Below are 21,269 nucleotides of genomic sequence, written 5' to 3' on the forward strand. Positions count from 1 at the left end.
GTGTTCTGTCAGTCATGTATCACTTCACTAATGTACAGCTATTTATAGTAATTCATTTTCATTATCTTTATAGTACTAAGAATTTCCTGTGAGGGAACTAAGGGGAGCGAATTGTATTTGTTTCATGTTCTACTAAAGCTTGTGTGTGTGCTGCTTTCAAATTTATTGGTCATATTTCTGACACTTTGCTTTGCAAAATTCAAATCAAGTTTTTAGTTTGCTGTTTATAGCTTTGCATCTCTACTAAGTGTTGATACACATGATACTCCTACAGCTTATGATGCATCTTCCACGAATTCTTTCCAATTCACCATTATATTCTGTATTTCTAAGATTTCTAGATTACATCATATTTCTATTCCATGTGTATCTTTTGGTAAAAACACCTTTTTTTAAAGTTCACCTTATTTCCGTTTTCTAGGCTATAAAGATGTTAAATAAGGTTGGTTATGGTGTTGATCCTTGTCCACTAAATGCACACAGTCTTTTCTTTTTTAATATGACATTGAAGATATTATTCAGGTAAAAATATCAGGATTGTATTTATCTATAATACAAAAAAAAAATAATTCAGTTTTCTGTTCATTTCCTGATGTTACTGGGCTTTTTATTCCCTGCCCACTTTTAAAGTCAAATTAAGTCTTACTTATTATCAAACTCACATAGGGATCTTCTACTTCATTAATTTACTGTTTCACAGAATTACAATGCATCCTATGCTTCACAGTACAACTTATATGAAGTATATTTAGCCTTTAAAGTTTTTCTCAGTATTCAATTTACAAAGCACACAGTGATTGCAGTGGGAAATGAATAATGATATCTTCATAAAAGACTCTCATTGATTCAGAGATGTGCATAAAATCCCAGACAAACCAAAGCAGTAGTATGTAGTTTTCTTTATTCTTATCTTGTATATTCTTTGAGATTTGTAGAAGCAGAAAATACTCAGAAGCAGGGCATAGGCAGAAGTCACAGATCATCATAAAATCTGAATATGATGGAAGTCATTGAGGATTTTATACTTTTAAGACACTCGGTCAATATAAGTATCTCCCACATTTCTGTGTGGCAAGTAGAGTTCTAACGCTGGACATGTAAGAAACAATTTGCTAAAAACGTGGACAGAATGTTAATTTCAGAAATGGGAAAATTGTTAGAGTATACTGAGACTTTTTTTTCTATGCCTGTCTGCACTGTGTGACAACCTGCTATTATATCCATGTTATTGTCAGATTTATTAGAAATCCAGCTACCCGCTGTTTTCGATGTTTGCAGTCATGCCTGTGTTTTATTGTGAAGTACACTTGAATTAAAATATGAATTGAGTAGTTCTGTTAGTAGAAGCTGTTGTAGTCACCTGTATTTGAAATGAACTCTTCATATTGTCATTATATGCAATAAATAAAAGGAGTTTTTGAACAAAAACAAGTATGAAAATGTACTCATTTCAGGTGAGGGTGGCGAGAATTCAACAAATAGAGAAGGACATTCTGCGTATTCGACAGCTCCTGCAATCACAAGCAGCTGAAGCAGAGGTTAGTGAGCATTTACTTGCCTTTTTTTTTTGATTGTGGTATATATCTAATTTTAAAAAAATCAAATCATTTCAGTAAGCTCATAGGCAGGATTATTTGCATCAACTAGTGATGTCACAGTTAATGAACTAGTCAATATACATAGGCTTTTTCTTGTTCTCTTACCAATTAACTGATGGTGAAAATACTTGGATTACTCTTTATGTGATTACTGAACTAATCACTAATTCACTAATGATAAGTCACGAATGATAAGTCAGTTAAAAGTTCAACCAGCAAGTTCAGTTAAAAGGTGAAAGTGCAATGTATTATGAAGGCTGTGTCTTGGTTTTATCAAATAGTTATAACAATCACTTGTACACGCCTTACCAAATAGAATTTCTAATAAGCAGCTTCATGGTTTGCTCGTCCCGTGAGAGACAGAAGAAGAAAATTGATGAATACAGCCTCAGTCAGACTTCTTAAAAGGCATATTTTTAGCATATGAGTATTGGATTCTATATTAAGAAATACAAAATAATGTTTCCTGTAAATGACAAAGTCTATAGTAGTAATTACCATTAGCAAAAACAGCTTTCACAGTGGAAATTCGCTTAAAAGTTCAACTCAATTGCTTTTACTGGTAAATTAACTATAAATTTTATCTTAGATGTGAATATTTTAGGTTTTGTCTTCACTCAAAATATCTACAGTGAGAGTTCAGAACAGTATTTAAATTCTTAAGGGATGTATGTTTTTCCGTTTGTAAAAATGTTTTCATTATTTCAAGATCTGGGGGAAAATCTGGTATTATAAGTGAAGCTGACAGAAGTGTGTATAATTTAAACTACCTGGTCTTTTTATGCATTAGCTAATCCAGGTGTTTGTGCACATTGATTGAGATACCCCTGAGCCTTTTCTTCTCCAGAGCTGTATCTTGTGTGACTATTCTGAGCAGATATCTGAAGAGGTTTAATGGTGCTTTCCTGCAACGAAGGACAGTTTCTGTTCTGTTTTTTTGCCCATCTCTCTCCTCTTGAGATTCTGAATTGCACTCTCTCATGGTGACCTGCAGCCAAGGCTGCCTTTGACTTTCATGTCTTCAGAAATTCTTCCTTGTTTGTGAATATTAGGGCCAGCAGGGCAGCTTTCCTTGTTTGCTCTTTGATTGCCTGTGTCAGGAAGCTGTCATCACATTGTTACATCCTGATGTGCAGCCCTTCCAGCACATGTCAGGGTGCTTAAAGTCCCCTGTGAAGGCCAGGCTCTGTACGCACAATGCTTCCTCCAGTTGTTTGGAAAAGGTCTTGTCTATTTCTTCTTCCTGGATAAGGAGGTCTATAGCAGATACACACTACAGCAGCACCCATGTTGATCTCCAGCTAATCTTCACCCATAAGCTCTTGACTGACCGCTACCCATTGAGGCACAACTCCAAGCATTGCAGCTGTTCTCCTCACCTTCCCAGCCTGTGCTTCTTACAAGGACTTAACCCTCAAGTCACAGCCATCCAGTCATGTCAGCTATCCCACCACATCTCCATGAATCCGAGGAGGCCGTAGCCCTACAACAGCACACAGACCTTTGCTCTTTGTTTCCTGTGCAGCATGCATGAGTGTAGAGGCATTTCAGAGAGGCACCCAAGTGTGCCAACTCCTGTACAGGCTTGAGAGCTTTCCCCCATGGCTGTTCTGTATGCCTGTCCACAAAGGGATTCCACATCCTTTGTCCTGTGGACTGCCCTTGTCTTCCCATCCCTCAGGGCCCCTCGGCTTGCCTACCCTATCTGCAACTTCCTTACTTGTTCTTTGAGGGATCACTCCCTCCCTTGTTTTTTCTGGTGTAAAGCTCTCCCTAGCAGTTGGGAGTTGCCTCGTTTGATCAGATGGAGCATGTCCCCAGAACACTTCTCTCTTACTCTGTATAAAAAAAAAAAAAAGGCACAATATTTTAGCCTCACTGGAAGTCAAACACTCAAACAGCAATGAGATAGAAGTACCTAATTAGAGAAGATTTTTGTCTTAGTTTTCCCTCCACTCCTGCGTTTTTCAAATTACTTGGCTGATGAATACGTGCTAATTTTTCTGCTTTTTCAAAATTTTATTGTGGTGTCTTACTCATAACGCACCTGGTTGGCTGGTTGTACTGTTATTGCATGTTTTAGGAGTTAACCTGGGTGCTGGTGGTAAAGGAGGTAGTCGCTACACAGTTATTAATACTTTGGTGTAGGTTAAGTCGTTTGATGGATGGCCAAGTCCTATTGAAATACATCTGGATCTAGCTGAAATCACCTGGTGGCAAGAAGGAGGGTATTAGCAAAGTACTTGTAACTGAGAAGTGTAAACATGAGGCATTTAATATATTTCTGTTGTGCCTGATAGGATACCCAACTTGAATGTGCTCCTTATGTTTATAAAGATCTAATGTCAATAATAAATGCCACAGCTTTATCTGCTGATACGGTTGGCCTGTGTGGTTATGCCAATCATTATGGAATCTAAGAGCAATATATGCTGTAGAAAAAGACTAAATATAATAATATACCATAAAGAGTAGTTTTATGAAATAAATCAGCAAAGAAAACTTCAGCACTCATTTGTAAGGCTTTGCAAATTGCTAGCTCATGTAAATGCTGTTAGAAATAGTTGAAGTAGTTTACTTGCGAGTACCTCCCAGTTTCATAACAATTCTCATGTATCAATAAAATATTTTTTTAAAACCTTCATAGCAAAGTTTGAAATCCTATACAGAGTTAGACCCCTTCAAAGACAGAATGTTTTGCTGTCAGGTACAAATCTGAAATCACATTTAAAAGAAAAAGGCAATTTCTTGTCAAGTACTTAATACGGGGTTTTCAATTTGTTACAGTGGCACAGGCCTATCTGTCATTTGAAATGTCAATGTTTCATTTTGCAGTGTTGCTGTAGATAAAATAAAGGATTTATTACATACGGAGATTAATTCTTTGCAAACTTTAAACTGTTTAAACTGTGATAGGCAGGCATCCTCTGAAAGATTCATCTGACTGCTTTTTTTTTGCCTTATGACTCAGTGGAAGCAAAATTGTTTCGGCCTTCTGGCTTGTTTTTGTTTCTTGCGCTGTTCTCGGGCTTAAGTTCTTATTTACACCCGTATGTGTATAATCGTTGTGCTTACTGTGAAGTTATGGCATATTTTATACTCTCTAGAAAATAAGAGCCTGTAGTTTTCAATGTACAGATAATAACAGGGTAGTTGAATATTGTGAAAAAAATCTCTGAATGGAAAATTATTAGGACTAATAAATACATAAAAGACTATTTCAACAATTATGTTTACAAGATATTAAGTACAATTATTTGCAATTTGTTGTCTTAGCAGAAATGTAAATGTACTTTTCTACTAGTAAGTAACAGCAAAATTACTTGTCAAGTGATAATTGGTGTTGCCTTCAGAAGCGTTCAGAGCATAGTGACAAGATGGAGGGAGCACCTCTATCTTGCTCTTACAGGCATGTGCAGTCCTTCGCTATTCTGCTACAAAAGCAAACAAGCATACATGGTAATTTAAAACCTTAGAGTTACTTCTGTAGTGTGATGCCAGAAATCAGAAATGACAGACCTTCAAGCCCTATGGATGACTGATGAGGCAATATGTGTGTTTATTCATGCATGTTGCGCGAGTGCACACTGATGTTTAAAATAAGGTAAGCCTTGCTTTTATAAATGTTAAGAATGGCCTTATAATTCTGAATGAATTTGGATGTAATGTTGACTTCTCTTTGTAGTGGCATATTTTGAGAGCTTTTTGGGGAAAAGGGAAGCCACCTCTTTCATAAATAGCATGTGAAAAATAAAATTGATGTGAATGGGAAGAGAGGAACAGAGTGCTGAGGAGAGTTCTGCTTTTGGTGTCAGGGAATGAAGTATCTCCCTGACTATGCTTTAGTTACATTAACACTATTTAATAAATATACCACCACCGTCGTCATCCCTAAAAAATGTGCCCAAAATCCAGGACTATTTTTCGATGGATAACATTATCCCCTAGGGTAACCCAGTAATTCATTAGCCTTGCTAATGAGTGGTTCTGCTTTTCATCTTTAGATACATTAAATACTACCTTCTTCATGAGATCAAAAATTATTTGATGGCTGGAAAATTCTGTTCTTAGTTACAGTGGATGCTTAGATCTAGATTTTATGTCAAACTCATCATTACACCTTATTCAAGACTGAGAATACTGCGAGAGTGGGAGAGTCATTATACTGTATTCATACCAATCTTGATTGAGTCCCCACTCTTGTACTGGGGACCAAAATGTCTTCAGTCATGGTATGAGCATCCATAGCAATATAATCTCATATACAGACAGAGATAGTGAGTTTTTAAATTACGATTCAAATTTAAAAGAACAATAATGCTGTTTCCAGAAAACTGTTCCGAGTTTGGCCTTGTGAGTTAAAAGGCAAATGTGATACTCAGTTTCCATAACTGAGCATATCATGTTAAGAAAAATGTTGCCAATCATGTATGTCTCTTTTTTTATTGCTTTGTGTTACGTTCTTTGACATATTTTCTTCCATTAGCCTTTATATATATATATGATTTATTTTTTAATGTCTATCCCAAAATTATTGTCGAACCTGTAGTTACTGTTTTTTGAAACTCTTTTCAACACTAACCATTTTCTGGGTTTGAGGCTCTAATGTCTTCATATGAACAAAATAAAAGAGTGTATGATGGGGATAATGTATGAGTTTGATCACCATACACCTAAAGAAGTTAACTTTTTTCAGGTAACCAAAAGAGTTTCAGTATGTGCGTATTGAAGTATGCTTCTCCTGAAAGTAAAAGAGAAATTTCCATAAAGCTAGATGGGGTAAGCTGTGCTATGATAAGTTGTACTGCTCAAAAACATCGTAGGTCCCTGTGAAAAATGAATTGAATATAGCAAGCATTAACAAATAATTTAAAAAATGAAATTCAAATAAGTGTATGGTAGTAGCCTGATTTAAAAAAAATGAGGCTTGGCATCAATATTAATTTGCCAGGAGCTGGATTCAGTGATCCTTGTGTGTCCCTTCCAACTTGGGGTATTCTATCATTCTGTGACTCTAAGAATAATCGTGCTTTTGAGGTAGGACAATACCTTTTCAACTCTAGACTTCAAACCAATTCCAAGGACAGGCTTATGTGTTGTTCTGAAGAGCTGGGACATTTTAAGCATAGTAGTGGATGATGCTGGATATTCACGTACTTCATAACTACTCAGTTATTCTATTTGCTTTTTTAAGGAACTGTATTTAAAGGCCTGATTTTGGTGTTGATCTCTCTGAGCGGTGGGGACGCTGGTTTAATTTCCACATACTCGTGCAGAAAAGTGGGTCTCCTTAAGAAACTGAAACATTCATCTGTGTCAGGTTGCTCTATAGGTTTAATTTATCTTGGTTGTATGTGATCAGGTTGGTACAGCATCAAGGATATAGCAATTTTATTTGCATCAAACCAGTTATTCCTACTCTGTTTGACTTTAAAATTCAGAACAATCCTTAATATACAGGTCGCCTTCTTTTCACCCAGAATTTGTTTGTCTGTGATTGTGAAGCTTAATTTAACCGTGCTAGCCCTAGTCTCCAGCAAATGCACGGATCACGTGGCAGTGCAGGGAAGACAGTTGTTTGCTCCAATTCTGTTACATTTCTGATAGCGACGTGAGCACAGCTGGTGGAAAATGGTGTTCCAGTGTCTCACAGCAAATCCTTTGTCTTGCAGGGCTATAATCCTCAGAGGACATGCTTCACTTTCATCCTGCAGTTTTTCTAAGACACTCAGCTGTTAATTATTTCTCAATTATTTCTAAGTGTTGCGAAATACAAAGTACTGTTCAACGGCTTTGTGAAGATGCAGCATTGATATATTCACAGTCTAGAGAGCTTTGAATGGTTGCATACTTCATTTCTGAATATAATTTCATAAACTCTTATATTAACAGAGAGCACCTCAAAGCAAGCATGATGCAGGTTCCCATGATACTGAGAGGCAGAGTGAAGGTCAAGGAGCAGCAGAAATCAGTATGCCAACTAGCAGTACTGGTCAGGTAAATTGATTATTTTTGTTTGTTGATATTATATATTTTTTCAGTTGGTGATATTATACATAAATAATATGGCTGTAGTAGTGCTGGAAATGTATAGTGTTTATTTATTGATATATACCTTACAATGTTTGTATGCCTGCTCATTTTAAAAAGATTTGGTTTTCTTCGTTCCATCTAGAAATCAGTAATTACTTGTATTCATTAGAAGGAAATGTTTTTATAAGATGAAGCATAAGCATTCTATAATGCAGGGAGTGGTTTTCTTTTGTTTAAATAATTAATGACCTTGATACTAAGATGGATATAAGAAAAATGACTAGAGAAAATATTTTATCATAGGTGAATTGTAATGTTAGCAGTATGATTTAGTTATGAGAAATGGTTCAGAATTTTACTTTATAAATGATCACTGAAATGTCAGTGATTTTTAAGAGAAGATTCAAATGGCAGGTTTATCATTGATGTTTCTTTAATACTATTTCAGATAAAGATTTGAAACAGCATTATCAATGAGATAATCTGGAAGTGTGCTAAATGTTTCTGTAAATGCTTCTAAACAGTCAGTTGTTCTTCATTATATTAGTGAAATACATTAGTGGGTTTACATTTTAGGTGTTACGTTAAATTCTTTCTGTCTTTTTAAAAAATACTTATCAACCCTTCAATAGCTAAGAATATTTTTGATTTATTTACCGTGCATTAATGTTCATTCAGTTCATGATCTCCAACTGTAGCTGAGACATTCCCATTTGTAATGTGTATTCCTAAACTTCACACTACAAATCTAATAGTTGAATTCATATGCAAAATATTTCTGCTACTTTGGGGAAATAGAATTATTTTAATCCTTCTGAAGGTATTATGGACAAGAAGATTTATCAGAAAGAATATAAATTGTGGTTGGCTATAATATTTCATTTGATTAAACATTAAGCAGAGCTCATGATTTTGCTTTTGAAATATATTTGATCACCATTTAGAATTAAGTTCTATCAGCCATATCTGAGCAATTGCATGAGGCTCTGACTCTAATTCTTATGACAGCTTTATTGTGTGGGAAAAAAATAGTTCAGCACTGCTTTGAGGCTGAAAGCATAATGTGTTTGAATAATTGATGCATTGTGGCTGTATCATCTGTCTTCATTGTATGAATCAGGAGTTATTTTGGAGAACAGATATTTTACAGGGAAGGAAGAAAGAAGGGATTGTCATGTCCTGGCAGACTTACTCAAGTGGAGGATTCATTCATTCTTCATTTGAGGTCCTATGTTTGGGATTTTAGTGATTTGAATTTTGCCTGATAAAAAATCTTTAAAACATGCATATTATTTTCCTCCTGGAGATTGATAGATCCCGGGCTCTGAATCTGTGTTCTGGAGACATCTGGGGATTATTTACTTGCAGTGCAAGTCCAGAGAGAAAAGGCTTAATGGATTGGGCATAACATTTATTTGTGACAAACCAGCTGAATATACTTTGTTTCTTTTAGCAGTCACTACTAAGTGGAGTGCAAGAAGTTTTAACAAAATAACCTGGGTCTCATTGTTTTTGTAGCCTCATCTACTAACAAAAATGAATGTTAATTGAAATGCTGCCAGTTGAAGCTGAGATTTTTCAGGGTTCAGTTTTGTCCCTTTCATCATTCAGCTCTGTTCTCCCATTATGCTCACTGTCCTGGCACTGAAGAGAAGTTTTTGCATTCCTTTGTTTTGCAAGATTTGTAAAGGAATTCAGTTAGGTTGTCTGCTGCATTAAGAAAATCTGACACAAAATAGGGAAAATAACCTGACTGACAGGGAAGGTAACAAGCATAGTAAAACAAACACTGAGTGAATAGCAGTGAGCTATAACAAGAGAAAACAAGGTGAAGTAGACAAATAGGAGATCATTTAAAATGAGAAAGTCCTACACAAGAATGGTCCATGTAATATTCGTAATTTTTCACTTTCTCGTATGAATGGCTACACATTTCTTACACTAATTCTCCCAAATCAGTCTTTAGGACACATTAAAAAAAAAGGTTGTTACATTTCTTTTGGGACTCCTGGCATCCTGCAAGTAGCAAGGCCACATGATGGCTCTGAATTAAATAGGTATGGGAACAAAAATAAGTACAGTTTGGGAGAAAGAATAGGAAAAGTGCAATATTACTGTCTGTACTGTGGTGAACTTTAACAGGTAGTACTCCAAACTTTCATCTTTTTTACTGTATTGGGTAAGATGATTGTAGTGAATTTAGCAGTGGAGAATTTTTGCATATACATTATGTTGAACCTGTAATCCTCTGAATGTAGTCTGAGGTCTAAATGATATGAAGGGATTGGTCAGTGTAAAAATATTGGGGTCCTTTCCCATATTCATAGCACCACAGATTACTGAAGTGAGTAATTCAAAAAGTAAAATATAGTGTTCATGTTAAGCTTAAAGATTTGAATTTTTCTCATATTCAACGGCAAACATAGAGGCTTGTTTACATTGGAAATATATATTGGAATAAATTAATATGACTTTAAATCATTCTAGTTACAACTTTTTAGCATCCTGTGCTAGTACTTATTCTGGAATATGTATGAATGTTCTGGATTCAAATGGAGAGTGAAATGAGTGTAATAATGTTTCTAAATGTTCCAATATAATGAGATTTTTTCTGTTTAAACAAACTCCACATGAAGCTATTTCCAACTTTTACTTATACTCACTTTCAATTTCAATTTTAAGATATTGAACTGTATGAATAGCAAATAATCTGAGAGGAATATTCGTCTTCTTTCTTTATGGTGCACCTTGAAAAACAACAAATTATTTCGAAGTGTCTTTCATACAGTTTTCTTCGGTGTTTTATGTTTTCATTGGAAGAAAAAAAAATACTGATACTCATCCATCCAGATAGCTTGACAATATTGTTTTGTTAATTAAGCTAATAATTTCACGAACACAGTCTAGCTTTTGGGCAAGATCAGCAAACGATTGTTGACTGCCTCAGTAAAGCAGTTTTTGGATACTAAAAGTGAGTGAGCATTTACAGTTCCTATTGCTGATTTCCACTGAGGTATTCAGGTATTCTCAACTAGGTGTGCAGGCACCCCCTTTGAAATTTTTGCCCTGATTGCATAGTCAGTATGCTACTAACTACTTTTAATTTTATAATTGAATCTAATTTTAAATTACGATATTACAAGTCATTAGATTGAAAGAACTGTCTTTAAAATATGTTATCCGTAGCATTTTAAATGTCACTGATACAGTCCACTGATATTTATGATTTTCTGTAGGAGTTGTGTGGCTTCTGTGATTCCCTCACAGTTAGTGGTTAAAAACAGTTAGAATATGAAGTAATTTTTCAGCTTCTGGAGTTTATTTTTTGTGATGTTGAGAGAACAAACATGATTCCAGATACACATGTATCATATCACCATCTTATGATCGTGGTGGGTAATATACTTACCTAGTATATAAAGGGATTCAGGACTTTTAGGAAGTTGTCTTCCGTCTGCTATCAGCTGCTGTTAGACCTGATATGGGGGGGGAGGGTGGAAAAAAAAAAAGAAAAAAAAAAAAAAAACACCAAAGACAACGGAGATCTGGGTTCAGGTCAACAGAGCACTGGGGAGATGTAAATTTTGTAAGGCACTCATCTCATTTGCAAGATGAAGTTCACCAGTACAGAAATGAAATAAATAGAACAATGTTCTCTTAAAGTGTTTGCTATTCAAATGTATTTTTAAGTTCCTAAACTGAATGGGGACGGAGGGACATAATAAAGGAAACTTCACAGACAGTAAGCAGAGAAAATGATCAGCAAAGACAAAAAAAAAAAAGTGGATAGCAAAGGTGGAAAAGGAAAAAGGAAAAGGAAAAATACACCAAATAGATTGAAAGACGGCAAATATCCTAATAGTAGTTCCTGCTACAATAGGTAGGGACATTCACAATAATTTCTAAGAAAATTGCAGCAAATAGTGTCAGCATTGTTTTACAGTGTTTCGTTAAAAATAAAACTGATTCATCCATTTGTAATTTGCTTTCGATGTGGACAAATTCAAGTATGGTTACTCCTTGTCCAGATGAATCTCTTAACTTGTCAGTTCTTGCTTATCTGATCGCGTTCTGAAGATGTATGCATATCATTAGGCAGTATGTAATCTGACATAAAAGTCAAAGCTGCTTTTTTCTCTCCATAAAAATCATAATTCAGCTTGCTGCACAGTCCAGTTCTCCCTTTCTCGATGAAAATAGGAAATATAAAAGAATTCCATTGAAAACAGAACTCCATTGAGACTGAATTTTGGGAGAAGTGGTTAATAAACCCCACCTAACAGAGACATCTAAGTAGTGTAAGGGCAGGGAGGACCTAACTTATCCGAAATACATTGACAGTTCACCACTATAAATATGATTTCATGATCCAGTGCTGAAATTGAATTAGACAGTAGTTGTTTTTTCAGTTAGACTTCATGTTATACTGAATTGTTGTTTAAATTTGTAGGGTTCTGCTGCTCGAATGGACCATGAGACAGCCAGTGTTATGAGCTCTAGTAATAACTATTCTGTTCCTCGCAGACTGACAAGTCATCTGGGTACCAAGGTAACCGAAGATTACAAACCACAGGTCGCTAATGCTACATTTTACTAATACAATAATCTCATTGTTTCTGCCAGTAGTACTAATATTAGTTGAATAATCTATCCACCTATAGTAGTTTTATGGAGATAAAACTTAACAGTATTTTTCCCCTTTTAAAATACATCCACAGAAACCCTCCTGTTCTGAACTTATTGATGACCAGTTAATAGTTATTACAGTAAGGAAAAAACAATTGCTAGAAATTACTGCAGTATTCTAAAACTCTGTGATGTTGATTTATACTCCAAGATGAAAACTAACCCTTTTAAAAACAGTTCTTGAAACACTTCTACAGAGACCAATTCTCAAAATAGATGTGATTGCTAAGACATTAACTAGACCAGAACTTTAAAAAAATAATGTAAGCTCTTCACAGTAATGCCTGTTTACGATAGAGTGCACTCAAAAGTGTGTGTACAGCATAAAAAGAGAGGAAATAATGTGTAAATCTGTAACACACAATTAAGTTCGTGAACCACTGGAATTCACATTGCCTCTGGAATCAGCAGTAGTATAGATGGGGTGCTAAGCCCAGTCTTCTGGGAAGCAGGGGCTATTATTAGATTGGCATAGTATTAACTACTTTGGGCTTTAAATAGGTTGTTATAACAGATTTTCTGCCGTGCACTGTATGCATGTAGCAAATGAATGTGGTATCAGGTAGTTTGTTTAAAAATTTTTCATTGCAAATCATAGAATTTCTAGAGTTACAGATGAGGATAGCCCTGAATGCAGGGAAAGATGCTGAGTGTGGAAGGATACAGGCAAAGAAATAGGCTGAACTTACTCTGCTGTGGGTAAGAAAAGTTTAGTAGTAATGCATGAGAAGAGAGGAAATTTGTAGGGGTTCTACGTACAGTTATGCATTTACAGATACAGAAAGAGATGTCTCTGCAGTGTGTGTATACAGACAGAGGGAAGTATACTTTAGTTTTTCCTATACTGTGTTTGCCACAACTTCTAGGCCAGATTTTGGTGGCTTCAGCTTTAGTCTGTGACAGAAACTTTGCCTTCCAAATCACAGTAACTGTGGAATAAAAACTGCAACTTGAAACATCTGTCAAAAAGCACACATAAAGCAGATTAAATTCACTCTCTTTTACGAATCCAAGCAGTTTGTTTTAATACTACATATGAATTTTCCCAGACCAAGAATCTCCAAACCGGGATGCTAGACTGTCATAAAACTGGCTACAGGACTATTTCAGTGGATTTTGCATGGAATCATAGTTTTGTAAATTTTAAGATTTCCTTGCTCCAGCAGTCCTATGGCATTTAGGGAAATATATGTTACCAGACTCTCTGCTTAGTCTACTCACTGCCATTCAATTTTTATCTAACTAGGTATTTGTACTTACCTTCAGAATTGTTTGTGAAGAAACCGAATAAAAGCATTTGCTGATCTAGTAACTAGTGCAAAAATCTAATTAGTAGTAGAAAACTTTGTTTAGCAGTCCCAAGTGCTATTTCTTAGCATATTTTAAATAAACTTCCTCTGCTATTTCACAGTTCCTTTTGGTAGTTTCTTTATGTTGTGCTGTCATTTTGAATGTTGCTGTTTATCTTGGCTTTAGGAGTTTGGATAGAGTTCAGGAGTTTCAGATAGTATCTAAATCACCTTTTACATGATATTATTCTACTAATAGTTGACTGCAAGGACCGAATGCACTTCTCATTATAAGGCTACTAGTGAAGAAAACAGGTTGGGTAGACAAGCCAAATAGTGTATTGGGATCCCTCAAGAATCGCTGTTTTTTGCTGTGAATTTTTGTTGCTCCAAGTTAAATGTGTAATGCTAGGTTTATATGACTTTATTTAGTTTTACAAATGCTCGGTAGTTACATGATATGTTATAAAAGAGCATTTGTTTTCTTTTCTGGTTTTGTCCCCGTAAAGAGTTCTTCTAACTCTTCAGCTTTGCATTTGCTGTAAGTAATCTGGTCTGTATGCAAGTCGCTCATTATGACAAAAAATGGTTAGTTAATTTGAAAATATTACATGAAAATTTTATGTAGATGCAGCATTGTTTTAGTACAATGTAAATTAAAAGTTCGTGTAATCACTCTTATCCTGCCTCAAATAATTGTATTTAATGCCATTTGGAAAATAATTTCTCACTGAAGAGCATCCATAAATGAAAATGCAATTCATGCATGATTTTTTGAGATATAATTAATTGTAAATATATTTTAACTGTCTCAAACTAAAATATTTTCATTACTATGTTACCTTAATCTTTTTGTACAGTGGAAAGTTAGAAGTCTTCACCATTTGACTTATAGATTAATAGAACTGCTTACAGTTACCACCCGCTTATTCTAGCTATTTAATCACTAAATGAGATTTATTAAGGTTATAAATGGTGAAGTAGTGATAATAGTTAAAATTCTTGCAGCATTAAATCAATTGTTTGTTTGGGGTTTTTTTGTTCATGTGTACCATTCAGATTTCATTATAATTTATTTTCTATGCAGTTGTAAAATGTAACTGTATTTTTTAAAATCATTTGACCTGCAGGTGGAAATGGTGTACTCATTGTTGTCAATGCTTGGTACTCATGATAAAGATGACATGTCAAGAACATTGCTAGCAATGTCTAGCTCCCAAGACAGCTGCATAGCCATGCGCCAGTCTGGATGTCTTCCTCTCCTCATCCAGCTTTTACATGGCAACGATAAAGACTCTGTCTTGTTAGGGAACTCTCGTGGTAGCAAAGAGGCCCGTGCCAGAGCCAGCGCAGCACTACATAACATCATTCACTCCCAGCCTGATGATAAGCGAGGCAGACGGGAAATCCGCGTGCTCCATCTTTTGGAGCAGATTCGTGCGTACTGTGAAACATGTTGGGAATGGCAGGAAGCACATGAACAAGGCATGGACCAAGACAAAAACCCAAGTAGGTTCTTCAAGCTATGTAAATTTTGAAAAACAGTGAATTAACAAAAAATACAATATAATCTGAAATCATGTTGAATATATGTAAGATTTCCTTTAAACATATATGTATATATATGGGTATCTGCAAATAAATGCATGTGGGTGTATGTACAAATACACTTTTTAAGTTTAAGGTAGTGTTAGGAAGTAGTACCTATTACAAATATGATGCCCTATTTATAAACCTGTTCCTTCAAATCATAAGGCTTCTGTATGCTTTCTAGATGAAAACTCTAGTGTTTTATGCATATGATCTGTAAATTAAAGGTAAATTTCTACTCATTCCTGTTTTACATTTTGATGAATAATGAAGGATATCTAAATAAATAAGTAATCCCAAATTGTTCTTCATTCAGATGTATTTGCGAGATTCACACTTAATTTAGGAGAGAGGTACAGAGCGCAAATTAAGTAATCTCAATCTAGCCAATATAATGGCTACTATTTATAATGTGGTACGAGACATATTTCAATATTAAAATACCAGAGATGTAGCTATGTAAATGAAATAGGAATTTTCTTAGGGAGCAGTTACAAAAAAAGATACAATCTGCATAATTCAGCTGCTTTTCTGAATTGATGACATTTTGTAAATACAGGTTGTAGGAAGTACTACTGAAATCAGCGGGCTGCATCATAGGTTTTGGAGTTTTCTGCCACAACCATTTCACAGAAGTTGGGCTCTGAACAACATGTATCAATACAATTTATGCATTAGCCAGTATCTAGCTGACAAAATTATGAATTTTAAAACTATGAAACAAAGGGGCTTAATTAAACATTCCTAATGACTTAACACCCAATGAAACAGCTTCACTTTAGGTGTTGTGTTATTTAATGCCACTATAATATTTAACCTTAATGATTTCTTTCACAGAGATTTTTATTTTTCAAGAGTAGTAAGATAATTGGTACCAGAAGTTATATTTCTAATTTAATATATACATTAATGATTCTCCTTAGTTTTTTTTTCAGCATCAAGTATATTTCTAGTACTTATATGTCATCTTGGTTTTATGTAGATTTATTCAGGCATCTGTGTATACAGATACAGTAGTAATATTCTGAAGTAATTGTCTATTCTTGGATTAATAGGAAGATAAAAACCCTGAACAAAAATTGCAATTGATTTATCTTAAATTTAGTTTCTCTTTGAAAATCTTTATACAAAGCTATATACCTGTGAAATACTAATTGTTACCTATTTCTGGATCAGTGCCTGCTCCAGTTGATCATCAGATCTGTCCTGCTGTGTGTGTTTTGATGAAACTTTCATTTGATGAAGAACATAGGCATGCAATGAATGAGCTCGGTAAGACCAAATGTATTCCTCTGACTTCCTTTGAAACACTTGCTGGAAGTGCTGACATTCCATATTTGTATATGGATATGTGATGGCTATGTGGCATTGTTTTACCACTGGATTAAACAGATTTTAAGTTCATTTGTGTCAGACGTTGATCTCTAAGTGATTAAAGCAGTTTAAATTAACTGTATCCTTTGCCTGTGGACAGGTTATTATACAAGTTACTCTTTTATTTGGCATGAACACTGAATTTTGGAAGAGTATATAATCATAGAAGTATTTGTGATTTTCAGAAGCTTGGAGTGAAGGCTGCTTTCCAGAGGTTTTTTTTGTGTCATGAGTAGGCTCCTGTTTAGCAGCCTGAACTTTTTTGTCCGTACTCAGTCAGTTCTGTGCAGGCAGGTTTTCTTTGCTGCTTCTGTGTAAAAATATTCTAAGTACATTTTCCTGAGACAATAATATTCAGTAATAAAAATTAATAAATCAGTATTTGTCAGAATTACTAAATAGCCTTTTATGTAACTGGTATGATTTCATCGGTCATGATTTTGTCTGGGTGGAGATAAAATATGAGAGTTTTCCTTACTTCTGCATAAATGTTTCTCTTCCCACTTCACTCAATTTCTTCCAAAATCTCAGTATGATGTAGCGCAACCTTTCAGCCAGTGCTAAGCATAGAATTTGAGATCCACAGTCATTATGTAATGGCTTATTTTACTTTCAGAGCCTTCAGGTTTTTTAGGTGCTTGAGCTTTGTTCCATGCATGTAAATGCAATTTGTTCATTGGTATATATACAAGCTGTATTCTTGGTATAAGGATTGAAATTTGTTACTATTTTTTATTACTATTTTTATTATTATTAATTTGTTTTTAAAGGAGGTTTGCAGGCCATTGCTGAACTGCTGCAAGTGGATTGTGAAATGTATGGACTTACAAATGACCACTATAGTGTTACATTAAGGAGGTATGCTGGAATGGCTCTGACAAACTTGACTTTTGGGGATGTAGCAAACAAGGTAAGAATAGAATTTCAAACATATTATAATTTCAGTTGAAAGCTATGTTTGCATTGTAATACTCAGACAGGTGATGAAATCTTGAGGATAGGATATTGAATTTGAGCTCAGGAGAGAAAAAGAAAATGCCATTTCATCCTGTTCCTTACTGAGAGTACCACAGACATGAATGTTATAATACACCATTACAGTATCAACTGTCACATTAAATCAAGTAATTTTTAATTTGTCACTGAAAGTAAGGATTTTACCAATTGACTTTATTTTTTTATAAGCAATACATATGATCTTTCAGTAATGTATAACACGTAATGATTATGGACCAACAGTAACAGACCGTGACTGATTTTTCTGAGGATCTTGAACTAAACCTGTTAATTGAGCCAAATTTTGTTAAATAGTCACTTAATAATACTATTATTGTCCAAAAAGATTTTGCAAACCTCTCCAAGCTGGAGCTCACTCTTAAACATTTATTGAATATCTAGCTCATCACAGGCACTACTTCAAAGAATTAGAAGAATTAGTTCATTTTAGTTTTAAATATTCATCTTTTTTAGTATTTTGTATGTTTGAAATTAAAAGTGTAATCGTGAGACTCTATAGACAGCAGGGAAAAACACATTGCCAGCTTACAGGTAGTTGTGTAGTATGTTACCTAGCATATGTTAAAGAAGGCTTCTCAACTAGTACTTTTCCAGATCTGGTCTTAGACCTGTTGGAAAAAAAAAAATAAGTAAAATTTAGCATAATTCTACCACTTTGGGATTTCCCAGTATAGAAACTGCATTAGGCTTAAATTTTTAGTAGTTGTGGACCAAACATTTATTGTTGGAAACATGTATTCCAAAGCCTTTTTTGAACTTCACAAATGATCAGATCAAAATATCAAAGTATTGAGCACAAGCAAGCCACATAATCTGTCATTTAGAACTATTTCTTTCCTATTTTCTTTTGATTTTTATCAGGCTACATTGTGTTCTATGAAGGGCTGCATGAGAGCTCTTGTAGCCCAACTGAAGTCTGAAAGTGAAGACTTACAGCAGGTAATATCTTTACGAAGTGAAATATTTCTTGGCTGTTTCCATTATTTTGCTTTGCTTCAATTTTATTGCATTATGTGAAAATACTGTATTTCTGCTCTCCTTTCTTAATATTTACTTTCCTTCTACTGATGTGCACTTGACATCAGTTTTTTATACTCAAATTCCGTCTTTGCATTAAGTTTCTAGGGTGCTGCCTTCTCTATTTTTTTTAATTAGTGTGTCTTTGAAATGTGCTGCATTTATCCTAGCCTGACTTTTTAATTGTTGCTCTTTTCTTGTCTTACCTGCATTAACTTTGATGCAAAGTTAGTACCCACATTAATTCTGTGAACCATGAAGTACAACTTTCTTGTAGTAAAAATGGTAAGCTGTGGATCATACTGTTTTCTCACCAAAACACACAAAATACATGGGCTGTAAAACTCCCTTTATGACCCTCATCTGTTGGTGGAAATCCAATTTTCAAGAAAAGTTAAAGTGATCCTAGATTCTCTAATTCAGCTTACTTATGATAGTGCTAGTGGACTGAGGGTTAACACACTATTGTGGCTCCTCTACAGTAACAGAAAGTTAATAATAGGGGGACCGTAGTAGAGGAAGCTCTTCAAAAAAAAAATCTGCATCTGACTTGCCAAGGTTGTACTTTTAGTACGTACATACCTGCTCTCCACAGCAGCACCTCCCAGAGAAACTGCCAAAGCATGAGCAAAGTGTTTGGTGTGACACGAGTGTCTCTTCCTATTGATCCTGCGCTGTAGAGGAAAATATCTTGAAAATAAACAGTATTTATGAAGTGTGTAGGGTGATCCTCAGAGCTGAGAACGCACAACTGTTCTTCATTGGTTGGGGAACTTGTTTAAAATTACTAAATATTATTTTTATTTAATGTCGTAAGCAATAAGATATATATTTCTTATGTAATCACAGAATCATCTAGGTTGGAAGAGACCTTTACGATCATCAAGTCCAATCATCAACCTGACTTACCGGGTCCCATCACTAAAGCGTCCCTTAGTGCCACCTCCACACATACCTTAAATACCTCCAGGGATGGGAAGTCCACCATTTTCTGGGCAGCCCTGTCTGCCCTCTCTGTGAAGAAATTCTTCCTTATGTTCAATCTAAAACTCTCCTGGCACAAATGAGACTGTTATACATGCTTGCTTATACATACATATATAAGATACACCTGTTTATATGCATCTATGTATAATATTTTTCTTTCATGGTTTGCAGGTCATTGCAAGTGTGTTGAGGAACTTGTCCTGGCGAGCAGATGTAAACAGTAAAAAGACACTACGAGAAGTCGGGAGTGTGAAAGCATTGATGGAATGTGCTTTGGAAGTTAAGAAGGTATAATGTATAAATAACTAAAAGATAAATTTTTGAAATGTTCTGTTTATTCTATACAAAATAAAAATATGGTCCATCTTGATAGAAATCGTAGATCAAATACTTGGGGTGTTTTAGGTAACTGCTGAATTAAAGTTACCTAACTCAAAGCAATTGAAATTGTTGAATAGAATTGCTTTGAGTTAATGGGGCAGCAGATCACAACATATCAATGTCAACTCAGAATTAATGGTATATAATTTTATTGATGAGAGTTGACAGCTTTTGCTCTTCAGTTTCATGAGCTGCGCTGTTCTAATAGGCACTTTTTATAATTTTGCAATTCAGTGCAACCTCTTCTGATTTAGTGAATAGGTAACTTCCACTTCTGCCATTTTCTGGATATATTCTTGGTATAATTCCTGTAATCATACGGAATTATATTCCATCCCAGAGTCCTCTGCCAGCTAATCTTCAAACCATTTTTACCATTATGGCAGCTAACAAATATTGCGGTTCATAATTCCAGAATTTTCTGGCAAGCAATAGCAAATCCATAGCTGATGGTAAGAGAGAAGCAAAGAAAATTATTGGTGTGGGCAGTGCTATATGTCTCTAGCTTACCAGCTCAGAAATCAGAAATTGGAACATCATTAAATCACAAATTATGAGTGTTTGTGAGGAAAACTAGAGAAATAGAGAGGCACGCGTAGGAAAACAGAAAACAAAATCTTGGGTGTTTAACATACAACACTTGAGATTTCATCCAAGCAAAAATAAAATTCTGCAGTTAACTGGGAAAAAATACCCCATGATCAATGAATTTTTTCTTTGCAAATGTAGGTTAGAATCAGCAAGGCAGTTTTTATCTCTGGGCTGTATTTTCAGACTGTGCAGGTTCAATAGGAATTACTATTTCCGTTTATTCTTGGTTCCACTTCTCATCAGTGGGAACTGGAAAGACAGATCTTTGACAGAGTCCTTGAAGCTAACTTAAGTATTTCTGAGGGCTTGTGTTCAACAGTTGGAATCTTTTCTAATTCTATCATTTTATTTTCCTAGGAATCAACCCTAAAAAGCGTTTTGAGTGCCTTATGGAATTTGTCAGCACATTGTACTGAGAACAAAGCTGATATATGTGCTGTTGATGGTGCTCTTGCATTTCTAGTTGGCACACTCACATACCGGAGCCAAACAAACACTCTAGCCATCATAGAAAGTGGAGGAGGAATATTAAGAAATGTTTCTAGCTTAATTGCTACTAATGAGGACCACAGGTATGTATACATTTTCTGACAATTTACAGTATAGTGGTACCAAAAGCATGTTTGTATGTTGAATCTTAATGGAATGCATTCATTAAGAACAGTAATCAAATACAATAATTTGTAATGAATATGGTAAGGCACAT

The 21,269-nt window shown here is 35.0% G+C and overlaps 1 protein-coding gene across 7 annotated transcripts in view; it reads left to right on the forward strand.

Annotated features, from left to right (window-relative positions):
• The window catches only part of APC (APC regulator of WNT signaling pathway), an 88,015-nt gene that overhangs the window by 58,910 nt on the left and 7,836 nt on the right, over positions 1 to 21,269 (forward strand). For 5 of the 7 annotated variants that reach the window (XM_038169760.2, XM_038169761.2, XM_072031612.1 and 2 more), the window contains 9 exons: positions 1,455 to 1,538; positions 7,491 to 7,595; positions 12,082 to 12,204; positions 14,737 to 15,115; positions 16,373 to 16,468; positions 17,341 to 17,480; positions 18,449 to 18,526; positions 19,763 to 19,879; positions 20,921 to 21,135. In XM_038169760.2, the coding sequence (XP_038025688.1) occupies positions 1,455 to 1,538; positions 7,491 to 7,595; positions 12,082 to 12,204; positions 14,737 to 15,115; positions 16,373 to 16,468; positions 17,341 to 17,480; positions 18,449 to 18,526; positions 19,763 to 19,879; positions 20,921 to 21,135 (1,337 nt within the window). The remainder of the gene's footprint in view (positions 1 to 1,454; positions 1,539 to 7,490; positions 7,596 to 12,081; positions 12,205 to 14,736; positions 15,116 to 16,372; positions 16,469 to 17,340; positions 17,481 to 18,448; positions 18,527 to 19,762; positions 19,880 to 20,920; positions 21,136 to 21,269) is intronic. The other 2 variants (XM_072031609.1, XM_072031610.1) reach the window with 2 other exon arrangements.

The sequence above is a fragment of the Anas platyrhynchos genome, chromosome Z (genome assembly GCF_047663525.1).
Source record: "Anas platyrhynchos isolate ZD024472 breed Pekin duck chromosome Z, IASCAAS_PekinDuck_T2T, whole genome shotgun sequence".
NCBI classification, from domain to species: domain Eukaryota; kingdom Metazoa; phylum Chordata; class Aves; order Anseriformes; family Anatidae; genus Anas; species Anas platyrhynchos.